At 38.4% G+C, this 22,334-nt stretch overlaps 1 protein-coding gene across 1 annotated transcript in view; it reads left to right on the top strand.

Annotated features, from left to right (window-relative positions):
* Nucleotides 1-22,334, top strand: part of MPDZ (multiple PDZ domain crumbs cell polarity complex component) — a 754,223-nt gene that overhangs the window by 592,791 nt on the left and 139,098 nt on the right. The window contains exons 31-35 of the mRNA XM_053699987.1: nt 4,155-4,226; nt 9,847-9,982; nt 20,829-21,025; nt 21,325-21,416; nt 21,691-21,772. Of these exons, the coding sequence (XP_053555962.1) occupies nt 4,155-4,226; nt 9,847-9,982; nt 20,829-21,025; nt 21,325-21,416; nt 21,691-21,772 (579 nt within the window). The remainder of the gene's footprint in view (nt 1-4,154; nt 4,227-9,846; nt 9,983-20,828; nt 21,026-21,324; nt 21,417-21,690; nt 21,773-22,334) is intronic.

Here is a 22,334-nt window from a genome sequence, read left to right as displayed (position 1 = left end):
TTAAAACTGTTGCTCCGCCATGGAGTTTAAACTTAGTTCTTAACGTTTTACAGGGCGTTCCGTTTGAACCCCTTCATTCCATTGATATAAAATTGTTATCTTGGAAAGTTCTATTTTTAATGGCTATTTCCTCGGCTCGAAGAGTCTCTGAATTATCAGCCTTACATTGTGATTCTCCTTATCTGATCTTTCACTCAGACAAGGTAGTTCTGCGTACTAAACCTGGGTTCTTACCTAAGGTAGTCACTAACAGGAATATCAATCAAGAGATTGTTGTTCCATCCTTGTGTCCAAATCCTTCTTCAAAGAAGGAACGTCTTCTACACAATCTGGATGTAGTTCGTGCCCTCAAGTTCTACTTGCAGGCAACTAAGGATTTTCGACAAACGTCTTCCCTGTTTGTCGTGTACTCTGGTCAGAGGAGAGGTCATAAGGCTTCGGCTACCTCTCTCTCCTTCTGGCTTCGTAGCATAATTCGTTTAGCCTATGAGACTGCTGGACAGCAGCCTCCTGAAAGAATTACAGCTCATTCTACTAGAGCTGTGGCTTCCACTTGGGCCTTTAAGAATGAGGCCTCTGTTGAACAGATTTGCAAGGCTGCAACTTGGTCTTCGCTTCATACTTTTTCCAAATTTTACAAATTTGACACTTTTGCTTCTTCGGAGGCTATTTTTGGGAGAAAGGTTCTTCAGGCAGTGGTTCCTTCTGTATAATGAGCCTGCCTATCCCTCCCGTCATCCGTGTACTTTTGCTTTGGTATTGGTATCCCAGAAGTAATGATGACCCGTGGACTGATCACACATAACAGAAGAAAACATAATTTATGCTTACCTGATAAATTCCTTTCTTCTGTTGTGTGATCAGTCCACGGCCCGCCCTGTTTTTTAAGGCAGGTAAACATTTTTTAAATTATAATCCAGTCACCACTACACCCTTGGCTTCTCCTTTCTCGTTGGTCTTTGGTCGAATGACTGGAGGTGACGTAGAGGGGAGGAGCTATATAGCAACTCTGCTGGGTGAATCCTCTTGCACTTCCTGTAGGGGAGCAGATAATATCCCAGAAGTAATGATGACCCGTGGACTGATCACACAACAGAAGAAAGGAATTTATCAGGTAAGCATAAATTATGTTTTTACTTCATGTCTGCTTTTCAGCAGATTCCCTTTACGCTAAAGCATCGCTGTTCACACAGCTTATAAGCTTAGCTAGGGTTAAAGCAGTGATTCATAACTATCCCAGGACAGACTGTTTTGTAGTTTTTGCCACTCATCAGCTGGGAGGATTTTAAACTCACCTTTTACCTCACCCTAATTTAAAATGTTATTGTGTTTTGCCAGGAAACAATTTCACTCAGCAGTGATTCAAACTTTCTCCCAGCTGATGAGTGGCAAAAACCATGAAACAGTCTGTCTTGGGATAGTTATGAATCACTGCTTTAACCCTAACTAAGCTTATAAGCTGTGTGAACAGCAATTCTGCTGGAAAGGAGACATGAAGTAAAAAGGTGTGTCATTGTGAACCTAATTTGCATATCTTACCCAGAATTCCTTGCTGCATTGGAAACAGTGTATTCCAGAGGTTTTCTGTGGGAAAAACAGGCCTACTGGCCTGTCTAGATTTGTTAATGAACTACACAATGAGTTATTTTCTCTATATTTTGTGCGTAGTGGAGGATTTTAAACTCACTTTTTACCTCATCCTAATTTAAAATGTTGTTGTGTTTTGCCCGGAAACAACTTCACTCAGCAGTGATTCAAACTTTCTCCCAGCTGATGAGTGGCAAAAACCACTAAACAGTCTGTCCTGGGATAGTTATGAATCACTGCTTTAACCCTAGCTAAGTTTATAAGCTGTGTGAACAGCGATACCTTGGCGTAAAGAGAATCTGCTGAAAAGGAGATATGAAGTAAAAAGGTGTGTCATTGTGAACCTAATTTGCATATCTTACCCAGAATTCCTTGCTGCATTGGAAACAGTGTATTCCAGAGGTTTTCTGTGGGAAAAACAGGCCTACTGGCCTGTCTAGATTTGTTAATGAACTACACAATGAGTTATTTTCTCTATATTTTGTGTTTAGTGGAGGATTTTAAACTCACCTTTTACCTCACCCTAATTTAAAATGTTGTTGTGTTATATATATATTTATATACACCTATACCTGTATATCTATTCTTCCTATAGATATATAGGTGTTAGGGGAACTTACCGAGGCTGGATACTCCTAATCACCAACAAGTATTCTAACCTCTTAAGTATTCTAACCTCAGCTGAAGCAGAGCATTGCACCTGATGCAAGATCTTGGGAACAGCCCACACAAATGAAGTATAACACCGCCCACAATGCGGTTATATAGTTTACATGACATACATTGTCAATTGACACAGAGGGTTTTCATACATGCCCCCTTATTGCAATATACTCAGTGGAAAATAACAACACTTGAGACAAATAATTGTTTATGTAAAAGGCAAGAAAACTGTAGACATTCAGCCTTAGTATACGATAGCAAGAAATATATAAAGATACATTTTGTATATTGTCAGCATTTCTAAGCTAACACTGAAGTATTGTGTTTTTCAATATATTTGCTTTTGTTATTCTCAACCTTAGTCCACGGCCGTGGAGCCTCTGTTTACCTGTAAGCAGCTCACCTGTTACGCTTATGATTTGAACCACGTTTTTAACAATGTTCACAATAAATTAAATTTTATCTTATCGGATGTTCGGCTTGTGTTCTCTGAGTGCGGGGGGATACTGTGGTCTGTATTGTTTTCTGGCAGTATTGACGAGTACGCCGCCCCCAGCATCTGGAGATTTTTGCCGTAACCCTGCTCTCCTACTCTACCGTTACTGAAGAACCCCATGGACAGTACTAGTGCGCCTCTGACTACCTTTGTACATATATGCCATGTTGATACTAGCAGGCATGGTTATTCCACAAGAACAAATATCAGTAGACTAAGGTTGGGAATAACAAAAGCAAATATATTGAGAAACACAATAGTTCAGTGTTAGTTTAGAAATGCTGACAAGATACATAATGCAAAAATGACAAAATGGAGGCAGATTGGTTATATATTCTTACAATAGGTATAGATATGTATTTTACATGAACAGTATCAGATATATATATATAGAAATATATATTTAATAATAAAAAGTACATTGCTTTTTTATGTTAAGAACATAGGAATGTAAAATGTGAGATTTAGATTTAACATGGTCAGGTTAGCGCAAATGGAAATGTAGTAATGTGCGTTATTGAAATATTATATGTAAAATGTTAAAAAAAAATTATAAATATTATTAAAACATTTTAAACATACTGTAAAATATTCTAAATAATCCAAAGAATATATCTATATTTTTACATTATGTGTAATCATTTTTTTTATTTATTTTTTTAATATTATATATGTAATATTTCAATAATGCACCTTAAGTTTTTATATACACTAACCCGACCACGTTAAAACTAAATAATCGTGAAACCCAATGGGCAAAACGCATATTTTATATTCCTATGTTCTTCACATAGAAAATAATGTACTTTTTATTATTAAATATATATTTCTTTATATATTTGATACTATTCATGTAAAATACATATCTAAATATCTATGGGAATAGATGTACAGGTATAGGTATATGTAGATATATATAGAAATATGTATTTACAATAATAAGTACCTTCTGTATGTGAAGAACATTGTAATGTGCAATTTTTCATAGCTCCTGTCGGGTTAGCATGCAAGTATAGGTGTTACTTTTTTGGGGGTTTTCAGTTTTCTCTCTGACTTCTATGGGAGAAGACGTTAACGTGATCGCAATGTTGTTTGTAATACGAGCGCAAGAAGCCTTCATCTAGAGCTATATAGGGCCCTATTCATAATCTAGCCCATAGTTGGCAATTGATTGATTATCTATTTATGAAGATAACTTTCTGCTGTCTAAAATATACAGAATATAATTGAAGATAAAAGTTTAAATATTTGTAAATAAATCAATACAAAAGTCTAAAGTCGTTTTTCAATGTGCCCACTAGATTGAAAATAGTTATATACAGTTATTTATTCAATCATTTGTAAACTAGTGTAAAATGTACCTATTTACCATCTTTCTCAGTGTGCAACTTTGTTTTTGTCACCATAGGACACAATGAATCCTGTTAGGATTGCCTTTCGTTGCTCCCCAACTAACCCCTTTGCTCCCACACCATTTAAGGTTTGTCAGCTAGAAGCAGTATCTAAATCTTAAGCATGTTTCATCAGTGTGTAGTGCATTTGTGGTGATACCGTGTGGTGCCATTTCCTCATGTTCTACCTCCACCGACTAAGTACTTTTTGTATTGTCTTGGCTGATGTCTATTTTTGAACAAAGTATATTTTTTTTCTTACAGTTGGCTATACAAGCTAAACAATCATCATTTTTTACTCATTTTTATATAAACAAAGAATAAATATGATATAAAATTAATATTTAAGATTTCTCTGTATTATTTAAGTACCTTTACAACAGATGGCTAAAGACAATGCAAATTATATGATGTTTTTGTATCATAAATGTTTTTTATGTTTCCATTTAATTGTGTTCATTTTTATGGTAACGGGTTTTTATAATGTGTTTCAAAGGGACACAAGCACCAGTATCAAACAATTGCGGAAGTGGTATATTTAGGCTTTGTACCATCCAATCTTAAATTATTTTTGAAAAAAGTATATTTTTTAACCCCTTCATCATGGAGCTATTGCTCACTGCCAAGCCAGAGCTGTTTTTAGACCTTTGTTCACATTCCTTTAAGATATTTTCTGTAAAGGCATTACCACAATTTAGAATGCAAATTAAAAAAATATGTTTGTTTTTATTGACCTGTTAATGAAGTAACTGAGTGACTCCCAATCACTTTTTTAATGATTCTACATTTAGCATCAAATCGCATTTCTGAAGCTCCACCTTTTATTAATTCGCATTTATGTTTTCCAATAAAAATCAAAAATTGAAATTTTTAATTTAAGCTGAATCTTTTTTTTAAACTGAAGACCATCCATGATGTAACAAGACATTCATTAGTAAATTCAAGTTATTGAGCTTTTATAAACTTAGGATATAAGAACATAAACAAAATAGCAAGCCGTTTAATTTATTCTCTTCCACTTCAAAATATACCTTTATAGAGAGGTGTTAGAGTAATAGCTTTGTGCCCTCTTTTGTTTTTTATCAGCTAGATTACGAGTTTGGCATTATGAGTGAAAAAGCAGCGTTATGCTTCATAACGCTGCTTTTTCCCTAACACTGCTATTAGTCTTGTAGGTATAGGTGTACCGCACACACCTTTTTGGCCTTGACGCAACGTCAGTACTGCACTTTTTAAAAAGTCCTTTTTCAATGAGACTTCCATAGTGCCGGTATTACGAGTTTGCCTGGGAGACCAAAAATTGAGCGGTACACTCTATAACCACAAGATTCATACCGCCATCTAAAGTCAGTAGTTATGAGTTTTAAGTTACAAAGCTTTCGCATAAAACTCTTTACTAAAGTGTTAAAAAGTACACTAACACCCATAAACTACCTATTAACCCCTAAACCGAGGCCCTCCCGCATCACAAACACTAAAATAAATGTATTAACCCTAATCTGCCGCTCTGGACATCGCCACCACTAAATAAAATTATTAACTCCTATTCCGCCGCTCCCCGACATCGTCGCCACTATAATAAACCTATTAACCCCTAAACCGCCGCCCTCCCACATTGCAAACATTATTTAAATATTATTAACCCCTAATCTGCCATCCGCACACACCACCGCTATAAAAATTTATTAACCCCTAAACCGCAAGCCCCCCACAACGAAATATACTAAAATAAATTATTAATGCCTAAACCTCTGACCTCCCACATCACTAACTCTACATAAATATATTAACCCCTAACGTAACCCTAAGCCTAACACCCTCTAACTTGAATATAATTAAAATAAAGCTAAATAAACCTTAACATTATTACCTAAATAATTCCTATTTAAAACTAAATACATACTTACCTGTGAAATAAAACCTAAGCTAGCTACAATATATCTAATAGTTATATTGTAGCTATCTTAGGTTTTATTTATATTTCACAGGTAAGTTTGTATTTATTTTAACTAGGTAGACTAGTTAGTAAATAGTTATTAACTTTTTACTAGCTAACTAGTTGAAATAAATACAAAGTTACCTGCCTTACACTAAAAACTAACATTACAATAAAATTAAGTTATTAAAATACAATTTTCTAAATTACAAAAAAAAACCCCACTAAATTACAAAAAATAAAAACGAAATTATCAAAAATAAAAACGAATTACTCCTAATCTAATAGCCCTATCAAAATAACCCCCCCAATAAAAAGAAAACGTAGCCTACACTAAACTGCCAATGGCCCTTAAAAGTGCCTTTTGTAGGGCATTGCCCCAAAGATATCAGCTCTTTTACCTGTAAAAAAGAATACAAACACCCCCAACAGTAAAACCCACCACCCAACCAACCAACCCCCCCCAAATAAAAACCTATCTAAATAAACCTAAGCTAACCATTGCCCTGAAAAGGGCATTTAGCTCTTTTACATTGCCCAAACCCTAAGCTAAAAAAAAAAACACCCAAAAAACCCTTAGAAAAACCTAACGCTAACCCCCGACGATCCATTTACAGTTATCGAAGTCCGTACATCCATCCTCATCCAGCCGAGTCCTCATACAGACGTCATCTTCTATCTTCATCCATTTGGCGCAGAACGGGTCCATCTTCAAGACATCCGGCGCGGAGCATCCTCTTCTTACGATCGTCGTTGGAAAATGAGTTTCCCTTTAAGTGACATCATCCAAAATGGCATCCCTTACATTCCTATTAGCTGAAAGATTTCTATCAGCCAATAGGAATTAAAGGGTAAAAAATCCTATTGGCTGTTCCAATCAGCCTATAGAATGAGAGCTCAATCATATTGGCTGATTGCAACAGCCAATAGGATTTTTTCCCCTTTAATTCCTATTGGCTTATAGAAATCTTTCAGCCAATAGAAATGTAAAGGACTCCATCTTGGATTTTCTTTCCCCATAGACATCAATGGGGCTACGTTATGGAGCTTTTGTCTCCGCGATCGCAGGTGTTAGGCTTCTTTTTTGTCGGCTCTCCCCATTGATGTCTATGGGGAAATCGTACACAAGCACGTCAAAGCAGCGCTTTTTACAAACTTGTAATAGCGGCACTATAGGGAGCTGAATTAATGCCGCTTTTGTGGCGGTCGTTAATTTCCCTATAGCGCTGAAAACTCGTAATCTAGCTGTATGTTTTTTAGTAATTTTTGTTCTGTCGATTTTTGCTACCCCATCGAGATTTGCAACCTCCATATGTGCATGCACACAATTACTAATCACACTCCACATAGAATGTATAGAGCGTGATTACATAATTAAAAGCATGCATGCATCATTAGGTAGCAAATTTCAATGGTTAAGAAAATTTTGTCCAGCATTCCTCATGAATGGGGTGACGTAGTACATGTGCGCATGCGCAGTAATGTGGTAGCAAATTTCGACAGAGATTAATCTAATGGTCCAAAATAACCTGCATTTTGTTAATATTTTAACTTAACATCTTCATTTGCTAGTGAGTAACCACTTGTGTCATGTTCATAAGGTCTTTCATGGAGCCTGTCATTATGATATTCTGATGGCCTGGTTATACTGGAAATTTGTTGTGCAGTTAAGTTCCAATTGCCTGGAATATATGGTGACTTTGGTTAATAAAGGAAACACTATGAAAGTGTTTCCTTTTCTTTGATACTGGTAACGATTTCCCTCTAATCTTCATGACTACTACTACATCCAGCTGAGGAGTCCAGCTAGCTACCTCCTACATAACATTTGGATTTTGTGGTCTGTACAAGACATCTTGTTTAGGGTACTGTCTCTGAGTATTGCATCGTGATTTTTGTGTGATTTCCCTATATTTTATTCTCTAATCCCATTCCATTTTGTATGGTAATTTGATAGGTGTTGCTACTAATGCAGAAACATAATACTGTGGATATGAACAGATTATATCTCATTCAATTATTCTCTGGAATCCTTTATTATAGCACATGCCACTAATCCATGTGGTAATTGACTAATTAAAGCTCACAGCCAGATTCTGTAATTTTTCAGTAGCCTTTTAAAGAACTATGGGTCTCACTCAGTGTAAGTCCTGTTTTATCATTCCCCAGTTTATAAGCTAGCTAAAGTCATCATTAAAAGATCTCTGAATCTTGAAAAGTATAATACGATGACTCATACAGAAGAAAACTCTTCCAACTGACAATCTATAACTCTAAAAAAACAATCAACTGAGGAAACCCTAATAAGGATAACGTCATCACATCAACTATCATCATCATTCCCATTTGGTAATGGGATCTTCTATTTCTAGCACTGCCATATTTCAAAGGTTATCTTGAAAAGTTTTAAACAAGCACATGATACATTTCAGTGGATGTTTTGAATGTCCATAGACGCTCACAAGACTGCATATTTTTACCAGCTGGTACAGCGTATGATGGATTAACTATGTCATTACCCATGTTACCTCAGATAATTGGAAAAATGGTTTATAATGAAGTAATTTTGTTTTTTCTAAGAAAAGACTGGTGTTTTTAGTTAAACCTAGACCTAAATAGTAGGTGATGATTTGTCTGATCAGGATAAAGTTCCTACAGTTTTTACCCCAAACTGCTGAATAAGGGCAACATATGGTTATTGGAGAGGTGTATGTATTCATATTTACGTTTGTGCTGTTTTACACGTTTTGATATTTTGAGTTATTTTACAATTGGTGCTGTTCTCTTTGGACATGCAGCTATCTACAGTGAATTCTCCAAGATCCTCACAGCTCTGATGGGATTGGGAGGCCTGATCTGGAGAGATAATAGTTTCTCTGGAGAAAAGTAATTTCTATCCTGTCACTGTTTTTTATTTTTCATATATTATATAGTACCAGGAAGATATCTTTGAGTTGTGACTATGAAATCAAGTTGCGTTGCCCTCTTCAGTAATCTCAGATTACAGGATTTTCCAAACTTTTTTTCAGTGTTTGAAAACATTGATCTAAATTTACCAATTCTTTCATGGAACTGTTACATATTTTTTGTGCCATTTATAATTTTAATCATGCTGTGTGATGGTGCTCAAATGGTTATCTTGAAAAACTGATGACAGGCTCCTAGACTGGGAGTATTTAGAATCTTAAATCGATCACCTTGAATTTTCTTTTTTTCCTGGATTAAAACTAGAATAAAAGTATCCTATTATTTTTGGGAGAGATAAGGAGCTCTGTTCAAGCCCCTTCTCCCGGTAACTCACTTCTCTAGTGTTAACAATGGATTGTTTAAAGTGAAATGGCCAGAAGAGGCTGACAATGAGATAACTATATATACTGGTCACATGATCATTACTTATAAGTTCATGGAGTGTGTAATTTAATTAAATAAATAAAAAATGATACTAAACAAATAGAACCACAGCAGATAATACTGTTGTAATGTAAATGGAATTGTCATATATCTGGAATAGCATGATTTCATCATATTATTTGCTTGCAGATATTTCCAAAATGTCTCATTTCTTTACCTTGTATTTTGTCTTTGCATGTTCTGGTGACAGCTAGAGTTCAGTAAATCACAATTGAACTATATACTATACTATATACTATATAACTTTTTGGGGAAACCAGTTTTCATAACTGATCATAAGCTAGATGTTGCAATGTATATAATAAACAAAAATCCTATAAACTTTATGTTCCCTTTTTCATTTTATTTTCTTTATCCTCCAGTCTTCCAGTAATTCTGATTCGGAGACCGAAAAGGCTACTGTTTTGGCTCCTTCAGCATTGTCATCAGTTGGCTCTGATAGTACTTCTATGTCCTCAGGAGAACATGAAAAAGAAGATGAATTTGGCTACAGCTGGAGTAAGTTAGATATGAAGACAAACAAATAAAGCAATTGGTGGATATAGTGTGGCAATTTATAAACGATTGCTGTAAAAATAATGTTAATTTGTTTTAAAAATGATCATACTTGGCTGATATGTCACTCTATAGCAACAACAATGTCTTGTAATTGCAAGGTGTTTACTGTCCCTATAAATAGTGCAGTGATACTTTACCCTCAAACCAAAGGACTGCGTCCTATGCACATCATTAACTCCACCAAGCAACCCTCAATTAAATTAATATTTAACTGTCTCTGCCCCTGCCCCCCCCCACTATAATGAAACACTATCTGCTGTTTACTAAATCCCTTTACCCAATGAAGTTTCTAATTTTTGCTGAGACACACTCTTTCCACTACAATAAAGAAAAACTGACTATCTCTGATCCAATCTCTTTGTATGACCCTGTCCCATCTTGGTAGCCCCCAACAAACATCAGCTTTCTATACATGATTTCTACTACAACAAACACTGCTCGACCCCCTGCAATCTACTTCCAACTCACTGCTCGACCCCCTGCAATCTGGCTTCCGTTCCCCAAACTCAACTGAGACTGCCCTCACCAAGGTTGCTAACGATATCCTTTCTCCAACATTGGTGTGTCCGGTCCACGGCGTCATCCTTACTTGTGGGATATCTCTTCCCCAACAGGAAATGGCAAAGAGTCCCAGCAAAGCTGGCCATATAGTCCCTCCTAGGCTCCGCCCACCCCAGTCATTCTCTTTGCCGTTGCCCATGCAGATAAGGTGGTTTTGCGTACTAAGCCTGGTTTTCTTCCTAAGGTTGTTTCTAACAAAAATATTAACCAGGAGATAGTTGTACCTTCTTTATGTCCGAATCCAGTTTCAAAGAAGGAACGTTTGTTACACAATTTGGACGTAGTCCGTGCTCTAAAATTCTATTTAGAGGCTACAAAAGATTTCAGACAAACATCTTCCTTGTTTGTTGTTTATTCTGGTAAAAGGAGAGGTCAAAAAGCGACTTCTACCTCTCTTTCCTTTTGGCTTAAAAGCATCATCCGATTGGCTTATGAGACTGCCGGACGGCAGCCTCCTGAAAGAATCACAGCTCACTCCACTAGGGCTGTGGTTTCCACATGGGCCTTCAAGAACGAGGCTTCTGTTGACCAGATATGTAAGGCAGCGACTTGGTCTTCACTGCACACTTTTGCCAAATTTTACAAATTTGATACTTTTGCTTCTTCGGAGGCTATTTTTGGGAGAAAGGTTTTGCAAGCCGTGGTGCCTTCCGTTTAGGTAACCTGATTTGCTCCCTCCCTTCATCCGTGTCCTAAAGCTTTGGTATTGGTTCCCACAAGTAAGGATGACGCCGTGGACCGGACACACCAATGTTGGAGAAAACAGAATTTATGCTTACCTGATAAATTACTTTCTCCAACGGTGTGTCCGGTCCACGGCCCGCCCTGGTTTTTTAATCAGGTCTGATGAATTATTTTCTCTAACTACAGTCACCACGGTACCATATGGTTTCTCCTATATATATTTCCTCCTGTCCGTCGGTCGAATGACTGGGGTGGGCGGAGCCTAGGAGGGACTATATGGCCAGCTTTGCTGGGACTCTTTGCCATTTCCTGTTGGGGAAGAGATATCCCACAAGTAAGGATGACGCCGTGGACCGGACACACCGTTGGAGAAAGTAATTTATCAGTTAAGCATAAATTCTGTTTTCTGCTAAAAACAAAGGATACTACTCTATACTCATCTAACTTGACCTTTCTGCGGCCTTGACACTGTTGACCATCCCCTTCTCCTACGGACTTTCAGATCTCTTGGGCTCTGTGACACTGCCCTCTCCTGGATTCACACTTATCTCTCCAACAGATGCTTCTCCGTCTCTTTTGCTGTTGACTCCTCCTCTCCATTGCCTCTGTCTGATGGAGTACCTTAATGCTCTGTCCTGGGTCCTCTACTCTTCTCTATTTACACTTCTTCACTGGGTAAACTTATCAACAGCTATGGCTTCAACTACCACCTCTATGCTGATGATACCCTGATCTACCTTTCCACCCCTACACTCTCTCTTTCTGTTAATCCTCACATCAGCGACGGCTTATCTGCCATTTCCTCCTGGATGGCCTCTCACCACCTACCTAAAAAGAAACATGTCCAAGACCGAACTACTTCTAAACCCCCTCTAACTCTACTACAGTTTCTAATTTTTCCATCACTGTTGGCGGCACCACTATCTCCCCATCACCCCAAGTCTGCTGCCTCGGAGTCACACTTGACTCAAATCTGTGCTTAATTCCCAACATCCAATTGCTCTCTTCATCCTGTCGTAACCACCTACGCAATATCTCCAAAATTCGTCCGTTTCTGAGTGATGAAATTACTAAACTGCTAATCCACTCCTTGGTAACTTCACAGCTTGAGTACTGTAATAACTTGCTATCTGGCCTCCCTCTCTCCCGCCTCTCTCCCCTTCAATCCATCCTAAATGCATCTGTTAGGCGACCTCTCTCGACACTCTGTTTCTGCTGCACCTCTCTGTGAGTCCCTTCACTGGCTCCCCATTCACAGCAGAATTAAATTCAAAATTCTCACCCTGACCTATAAAACAATCACTAATGCTGCCCCACCCTACCTGTCCTCACTCATCAACAAATATACTCCAGCCCGCCCCCTAAGATCCAACAATGATCTGCTCCTTGCGTCCTCTACCATCACCTCCTTTTATGCTAGACTACAGGACTTCTCTAGTGCGGCACTAACCCTCTGAAACGCACTTCCTCGAACTGTCAGACTCTCCCCTAACCTCTCCTCCTTTAAACGTTCCCTAAAGACCTTTTTGTTCAGGGAAGCCTATCTCCAAATAAGTAACAAATTAACTTTACTAACCTACCAGTTGCCCTCATTTATTTCCTCACTAATATCATTCTCATCTTTGCAGTCCCCACCTCCTGTTTCCCATCCTCCTACCCATCTAGATTGTAAGTTCCCACGGGAATAGGACCCTTAATTCCTCCTGTATTTGTCTGTAAAATTGTGTCTTTTATTTTATTGTTTCTCCGTTGTACTTTTATCCTTGTACCCATGGGCAGCGCTGCAGAATCATAAAAATAACACCACCCTCCCACATAATTCCCTGTGACATCCTCTCTACACAATCTCTTCTCATCCTTCCTTATCATACTCCAAATTTCCTTCCCAACACCAAACTATGTTGTTTTTTTTAAATTTTTCTTACCTAAAGTTTAGTTGAGAAATCTTAATCATTTTGTATCTTCTGACCAGCAGGACAGAACTCCTTTTCTTTGTCCTCACCATCTTTTGGCACTAAAATGTCTCTTTAAAAGGGATACTAAACACAATTTCTTCTGTTATGTGCGATCAGTCCACGGGTCATCATTACTTCTGGGATATAACTCCTCCCCAACAGGAAATGCAAGAGGATTCACCCAGCAGAGCTGATATAGCTCCTCCCCTCTACGTCAGTCCCAGTCATTCTCTTGCACCCAACGACTAGATAGGATGTGTGAGAGGACTATGGTGATTATACTTAGTTTTTATGACTTCAATCAAAAGTTTGTTATTTTACAATAGCACCGGAGCGTGTTATTACTTCTCTGGCAGAGTTTGAAGAAGAATCTACCAGAGTTTATTACTATGATTTTAACCGGAGTAGTTAAGATCATATTGCTGTTCTCGGCCATCTGAGGGAGGTAAAGGCTTCAGATCAGGGGACAGCGGGCAGATGAATCTGCATTGAGGTATGTAGCAGTTTTTATTTTCTGAATGGAATTGATGAAAAAATCCTGCTATACCGTTATAATGACATGTATGTATACACTTCAGTATTCTGGGAATGGTTTTTCACCGGAACTACTCTGTTAAAGGTCACTAATCCTTTTAATAAATATTGTCATGTTAAACGTTTTTGCTGGAATGTAGAATCGTTTACATTGCTGAGGTACTGAGTAAATAAATGTTTGGGCATTATTTTCCACTTGGCAGTTGTCTGCTTTAAATTGTGACAGTTTCGTTTCTCCTCACTGCTGTGTGTGAGAGGGAGGGGCCGTTTTGGCGCTCTTTTGCTACGCATCAAAAAATTCCAGTCAGCTACTATTATATTTCCTGCATGATCCGGTTCACTGACAGATCTCAGGGGTCTTCAAACTTCTTTGAAGGGAGGTACATTCTCTCAGCAGAGCTGTGAGAATTGTTATTGACTGTGAATAAAAACGTTACTCTATAATTTTTTATGTCAAATTTAGTTATTTACTAATGGGAACAAACCTTTGCTAAAAGTTGTGTTATTTTAAACTTGATGCTATAACTGTTTCAGTTCATTATCTCAACTGTCATTTAATCGTTAAAGTACCTCTTTGAGGCACAGTACGTTTTTGCTAAAAAAGATTATAACCAGGTTGCAAGTTATTGCTAGTGTGTTAAACATGTCTGACTCAGAGAATATCTGTGTCATTTGTTCCAATGCCAAGGTGGAGCCCAATAGAAATTTATGTACTAACTGTATTGATGCTACTTTAAATAAAAGTCAATTTGTACAATGTGAACAAATTTCACCAAACTGCGAGGGAAGAGTTATGCCGACTAACTCGCCTCACGCGGCAGTACCTGCATCTCCCGCCCGGGAGGTGAGTGATATTATGGCGCCTAATACATCTGGGCGGCCATTACAGATAACATTACATGATATGGCTACTGTTATGACTGAAGTTTTGTCTAAATTACCAGAACTAAGAGGCAAGCGTGATCACTCTGGGGTGAGAACAGAGTGCGCTGACAATACTAGGGCCATGTCTGATACTGCGTCACAGCTTGCAGAGCATGAGGACGGAGAGCTTCATTCTGTGGGTGACGGTTCTGATCCAAACAGATTGGATTCAGATATTTCAAATTTTAAATTTAAATTGGAGAACCTCCGTGCATTACTAGGGGAGGTCTTAGCAGCTCTCAATGATTGTAACACCGTTGCAATACCAGAGAAAATGTGTAGGTTGGATAAATACTTTGCGGTACCGGCGAGTACTGACGTTTTTCCTATACCTAAGAGATTAACTGAAATTGTTACTAAGGAGTGGGATAGACCCGGTGTGCCGTTCTCACCCCCTCCAATATTTAGAAAGATGTTTCCAATAGACGCCACTACTCGGGACTTATGGCAAACGGTCCCTAAGGTGGAGGGAGCAGTTTCTACTTTAGCTAAGCGTACCACTATCCCGGTGGAGGATAGCTGTGCTTTTTCAGATCCAATGGATAAAAAATTAGAGGGTTACCTTAAGAAAATGTTTGTTCAACAAGGTTTTATATTGCAACCCCTTGCATGTATCGCGCCGATTACGGCTGCGGCAGCATTTTGGATTGAGTCTCTGGAAGAGAACCTTAGTTCGTCTACGCTAGACGACATTATGGACAGGCTTAGAGTCCTTAAACTAGCCAATTCATTCATTTCGGAGGCCGTAGTACATTTAACTAAACTTACGGCTAAGAACTCTGGATTCGCCATACAGGCACGTAGAGCACTGTGGCTAAAATCCTGGTCAGCTGATGTTACTTCTAAGTCTAAATTACTTAATATACCTTTCAAGGGGCAGTCTTTATTTGGGCCCGGGTTGAAAGAAATTATCGCTGACATTACAGGAGGTAAGGGCCACGCCCTACCTCAAGACAAAGCCAAAGCTAAGGCTAGACAGTCTAATTTTCGTTCCTTTCGGAATTTCAAACCTGGAGCAGCGTCAACCTCCACTGCACCAAAACAGGAAGGAGCTGTTGCTCGTTACAGACAAGGCTGGAAACCTAACCAGTCCTGGAATAAGGGCAAACAGACCAGGAAACCTGCTGCTGCCCCAAAGACAGCATGAACCGAGAGCCCCCGATCCGAGACCGGATCTAGTGGGGGGCAGACTTTCTCTCTTCGCTCAGGCCTGGGCAAGAGATGTTCAGGATCCCTGGGCGCTGGAGATCATATCTCAGGGATACCTTCTAGACTTCAAATTATTTCCCCCAAAAGGGAGATTTCATCTGTCAAGGTTGTCAACAAACCAGATAAAGAAAGAAGCGTTTCTACGCTGTGTACAAGATCTGTTGTTAATGGGAGTGATCCATCCAGTTCCGCGGTCGGAACAAGGACAAGGGTTCTACTCAAACCTGTTTGTGGTTCCCAAAAAAGAGGGAACTTTCAGGCCAATCTTAGATTTAAAGATTCTAAACAAATTCCTAAGAGTTCCATCGTTCAAAATGGAAACTATTCGGACAATCTTACCTATGATCCAAAAAGGTCAGTACATGACCACAGTGGATTTAAAAGATGCTTACCTTCACATACCGATTCACAAAGATCATCAACGGTATCTACGGTTTGCCTTCCTAGACAGGCACTACCAGTTTGTAGCTCTTCCATTCGGATTGGCTACGGCCCCAAGAATCTTCACAAAGGTTCTGGGCGCCCTTCTGGCGGTACTAAGACCGCGAGGGATTTCGGTAGCTCCGTACCTAGACGACATTCTAATACAAGCTTCAAGCTTTCAAACTGCCAAGTCTCATACAGAGTTAGTTCTGGCATTTCTAAGGTCGCATGGATGGAAAGTGAACGAAAAGAAAAGTTCTCTTTTTCCTCTCACAAGAGTTCCATTCTTGGGGACTCTTATAGATTCTGTAGAAATGAAGATTTACCTGACAGAAGACAGGTTAACAAGGCTTCAGGATGCATGCCGTGTCCTTCATTCCATTCAACACCCGTCAGTGGCTCAATGCATGGAGGTGATCGGCTTAATGGTAGCGGCAATGGACATAGTACCTTTTGCACGCCTACACCTCAGACCGCTGCAATTGTGCATGCTAAGTCAGTGGAATGGGGATTACTCAGATTTGTCCCCTACCCTGAATCTGAATCAAGAGACCAGAAATTCTCTTCTATGGTGGCTTTATCGGCCACACCTGTCCAGGGGGATGCCATTCAGCAGGCCAGACTGGACAATCGTAACAACAGACGCCAGCCTATTAGGTTGGGGCGCTGTCTGGAATTCTCTGAAGACTCAGGGATTATGGAATCAGGAGGAGAGTCTCCTTCCAATAAACATTCTGGAATTGAGGGCAGTTCTCAATGCCCTTCTAGCTTGGCCCCAATTAACAACTCAGGGGTTCATCAGGTTTCAGTCGGACAATATCACGACTGTAGCTTACATCAACCATCAGGGAGGGACAAGAAGCTCCCTAGCAATGATGGAAGTATCAAAGATAATTCGCTGGGCAGAGTCTCACTCTTGCCACCTGTCAGCAATCCACATCCCGGGAGTGGAGAACTGGGAGGCGGATTTCTTGAGTCGCCAGACTTTTCATCCGGGAGAGTGGGAACTTCATCCGGAGATTTTTGCCCAAATACTTCGACGTTGGGGCAAACCAGAGATAGATCTCATGGCGTCTCGCCAGAACGCCAAACTTCCTCACTACGGGTCCAGATCCAGGGATCCGGAAGCGGTTCTGATAGATGCTTTGACAGCACCTTGGAACTTCGGGATGGCTTATGTGTTTCCACCCTTCCCGCTGCTTCCTCGATTGATTGCGAAAATCAAACAAGAGAGAGCATCTGTGATTCTAATAGCGCCTGCATGGCCACGCAGGACTTGGTATGCAGATCTAGTGGACATGTCATCCTGTCCACCTTGGTCTCTACCTCTGAGACAGGACCTTCTGATACAGGGTCCATTCAAACATCAAAATCTAACTTCTCTGAAACTGACTGCTTGGAAATTGAACGCTTGATTTTATCAAAGCGTGGTTTTTCTGAGTCGGTTATTGATACCCTGATCCAGGCTAGGAAGCCTGTTACCAGAAAGATTTACCATAAAATATGGCGCAAATACCTATACTGGTGCGAATCCAAACGTTACTCCTGGAGTAAGGTTAGGATCCCTAGGATATTGTCCTTTCTACAAGAAGGTCTAGAAAAGGGTTTATCGGCTAGTTCATTAAAGGGACAGATTTCAACTCTGTCCATCTTGTTGCACAGGCGTCTGTCAGAAAATCCAGACGTCCAGGCTTTTTGTCAAGCTTTAGCTAGGATCAAGCCTGTGTTTAAAGCCGTTGCTCCGCCATGGAGTTTAAACTTAGTTCTTAACGTTTTACAAGGTGTTCCATTTGAACCCCTTCATTCCATTGATATAAAATTGTTATCGTGGAAAGTTCTATTTTTAATGGCTATTTCCTCGGCTCGAAGAGTCTCTGAGTTATCAGCCCTACATTGTGATTCTCCTTATCTGATCTTTCACTCAGACAAGGTAGTTCTGCGTACTAAACCTGGGTTCTTACCTAAGGTAGTTACTAACAGGAATATCAATCAAGAGATTGTTGTTCCATCCTTGTGTCCAAATCCTTCTTCAAAGAAGGAACGTCTTCTACACAATCTGGATGTAGTTCGTGCCCTCAAGTTCTACTTGCAGGCAACTAAAAATTTTCGCCAAACTTCTTCCTTGTTTGTCGTTTATTCTGGACAGAGGAGAGGTCAAAAAGCTTCTGCTACCTCTCTCTCTTTCTGGCTTCGTAGCATAATACGTTTAGCCTATGAGACTGCTGGACAGCAGCCTCCTGAAAGAATTACAGCTCACTCCACTAGAGCTGTGGCTTCCACTTGGGCCTTTAAGAATGAGGCCTCTGTTGAACAGATTTGCAAGGCTGCAACTTGGTCTTCGCTTCATACTTTTTCCAAATTTTACAAATTTGACACTTTTGCTTCTTCGGAGGCTATTTTTGGGAGAAAGGTTCTTCAGGCAGTGGTTCCTTCTATATAATGAGCCTGCCTATCCCTCCCGTCATCCGTGTACTTTTGCTTTGGTATTGGTATCCCAGAAGTAATGATGACCCGTGGACTGATCGCACATAACAGAAGAAAACATAATTTATGCTTACCTGATAAATTCCTTTCTTCTGTTGTGCGATCAGTCCACGGCCCGCCCTGTTTTTTAAGGCAGGTAAATATTTTTTAAATTATACTCCAGTCACCACTTCACCCTTGGTTACTCCTTTCTCGTTGATTCTTGGTCGAATGACTGGGACTGACGTAGAGGGGAGGAGCTATATCAGCTCTGCTGGGTGAATCCTCTTGCATTTCCTGTTGGGGAGGAGTTATATCCCAGAAGTAATGATGACCCGTGGACTGATCGCACAACAGAAGAAAGGAATTTATCAGGTAAGCATAAATTATGTTTTTTTTCCTTTTAATGATTCAGATAGCACATGCAATTTTAAGAAACTTTCTAATTTACTCCTATTAGCAATTTGTATTCCTTCTCTTGCTATCTTTATTTTAAAATTTTTGGTTCAGAACCTGGGTTACCCTTTCTTATTGGTTGGCTAAATGTAGCCACCAATAAGCAAGTGCTATCAAGGGTGCTGAAATAACATTGTCTTCTGTACATGTTTGGAAATGTTTTTGGAAACCACTAAAGCATTCAGGAAATCTGATTCACTGTTTTCCGTATACTCTGATACAAAAAAAAGTACAATAGAGCTTACAGCCATTTGGTTATGTCTCTCTCTTGGTTCTTCTTCCCCAACCTGTAGTCATGAAACCTTAGTTAAATAGTTATGCAGTTTATATTGTTTGTATGTGAGCAAGAAGATTTTGCTTCATCAAGTTATAGGCACGGGTTTTCTAAACCACTGTTGTCTTTATATGTTTCAGCTGTGGTATAAAAAAATTTGATTGATACTGATAAATCAGTTTCTTAACAGTTGAAGTAGAAGGCTTTGCACAAATGTTTGATTTGATAATCATTTCAAAGTCTTATTTTCTACCTTCTTCAGTGGTTAGGACATCTACCCACCTTTATTGATATGGGTCTACTTGGGCTGCATGGGGGAAACCAGTGAGGGAGGTAAGATTTTGAACGATTGGAATAGACCACACTTATAGTTTGACCACCACATTTATAGGTTGACCACCACAATAGATTCTGAAATAATTGCTCTATTGAGCGATAAATGATAAGACAAAAATAAGCCAGATAGGGATACACTCTGTGTGTATTATACTCAGACACGTATAAATAGGTCTAAAACGTTGTATGTTTAACTTGGCTTAATAAATCCTTTTAAAATTGACGGTGCTGCTGCAACTTTGATTGACTTGCTACATGTATAAATAAAAAAAATCAAGACGTAAGCAAACTTAAAAACTTTTCATATTTTATATTCAAGAAACCAGGAGAAAACTGCCAAAAAGTATAGCCAGTTCTTTACTCATCAGTTCAAGTAGCAAGGAAGTGAAATAACACAAAGTGGTCTATGTAAGACATCAGACATGATGTTCATTTGATGTGGTGCATTTGATATTGTACACAAACTGTAAAATTGTGGTTAGTGGCCCTTATACTTGATCTGATGGAACTCATTGACATTGGCCCTTATATTTGCTCTGGTGGAATGACAATGACACAATAACAAATACATGGTAGAACTAATTAACAAGTAAGTATATAAATAAAAAAAGAGTTTAACAGTAATGAGGAGATTTAATATAGAAGAGAAAAAAAACAACAATTTAAAACTAATTTATTATATTCTCAATGTTTTTGTTAGAAATTATTTCTATGTCAGATTTGCTCAGTCATTTGTATTTTCTCATTCTTCTATGGTAAAACTCAAGCATCTGCTATAAAACTCATTAGTATATCTGCAGCTAAATATAACCATTATCAGCAGCTTACATCAGTAAAATGGTAGTATAAATGTTTTGTTTGTAGAGTTCCTCAGTACATTTTTATCACAATTTTTTCAAATAGCTAATTATGTATGCCTGATATTAGTATGATGGGCTAATTAAATTTTTTTTTCCTTCCCATTTAGGGAAGATATCACAGCGTTATGGAAACCTGCCAGGAGAGTTGCATATGATAGAGTTGGAGAAAGGAAAGACTGGATTGGGCTTGAGCCTCGCTGGAAACAAAGACCGATCACGAATGAGTGTCTTCATTGTGGGGATTGATCCAAATGGAGCTGCTGGCAAAGATGGCCGGTTGCAGATTGCTGATGAGTTATTAGAGGCAAGTTTATATCAATAAGCCTTTAGTGAAAACAAAAAAGTATATTTTCAATGGATGCAAAAGTGTAAGTCTATAAAAATGTTATGATAATTTAATTCCATCATTTTATATTTCTATCTATTTTATTGACACACACATTTTTATTTTCAATATTTTCTATCGATTTTAACATTTATTTCTTAGCCCATAATAGAATGATGTATTTAAATAAGTAATTACATTTGCTCTAATGAATTTAATGTCACAAATATTGTATTAGGATATTTTTAATAGCAAATCACTTTGTTTTACATTAATAGATCAATGGGCAAATTTTGTACGGAAGAAGTCATCAGAATGCTTCATCAATTATAAAATGTGCTCCATCAAAAGTGACGATTATATTTATAAGGTAAAAGTTGTGAGGAAACATACATTTGTCATACAAGTTGTTTAAATGTATACTGAATGTGTAAAAAAACTTGAATGAATCCATAAGAAGACACCACTGCTAATAATCTCCATGCTTTGTAAAATGTGGTATCAACTTACCTGGTATTGATGTAACTATATATATATATATATATAATACATGATTCTGTTAAATATCATACAAAATATACTTTTGATGTGGATAAGAATTATGTTGGTATTTTAATGTGATTTATTTTTTATTGAAAAAAAAGGAATAAAGATGCTGTGAGCCAGATGGCTGTCTGTCCTGTTAAAACAACCGAACCAAGCTCTCCAACCTTTCCAATTCAAGAGGTAGAAATGATATTTATTTGCTTGTGTGAAACAATTATAATAAGTTTCTTTAATGGTTACATAAGTAATTAATCAGCATTAGAATTCTATTTGTTGTTACTTCATGAAACATATAAACAGATATGGCATATATTGTCTGCATTGAATGCTAGTGATTTCCTTATTAAACTAGTTTGAAACCCATTTTAAGACATTCATGAAGATACAAAGGGCTAGATTACAAGTGGAGCACTATTTAGTGTTAGAAGTAAACTTTTTACTCACATTGGGTTGCGCTGGTATTGAAATTAAAAAGTTATCACGCTCTTGCATATCCCCGACGTGTGCAAAAAGCCAAACTTACAATATCACATGCATGTTCACGTATTCCCCCATCAAAGTCAAAGGATCAAAAAAAAAGTGTGGGAAAAAAACTAACACGTCACTTTCGCGGAAACCCGATCGCATATTCTCATGTGTGCTAACCGGATATGAAAATATAAATATTTCACAATCTAATGTTCTGCACAATGTAGAATATGTTCTATCTATATTTCAATATATATCTGATGATGGTATTTGG

The sequence above is a fragment of the Bombina bombina genome, chromosome 2 (genome assembly GCF_027579735.1).
Source record: "Bombina bombina isolate aBomBom1 chromosome 2, aBomBom1.pri, whole genome shotgun sequence".
Taxonomy (NCBI): Eukaryota; Metazoa; Chordata; class Amphibia; order Anura; family Bombinatoridae; genus Bombina; species Bombina bombina.
This window is presented reverse-complemented; position numbering and strand designations above follow the sequence as displayed.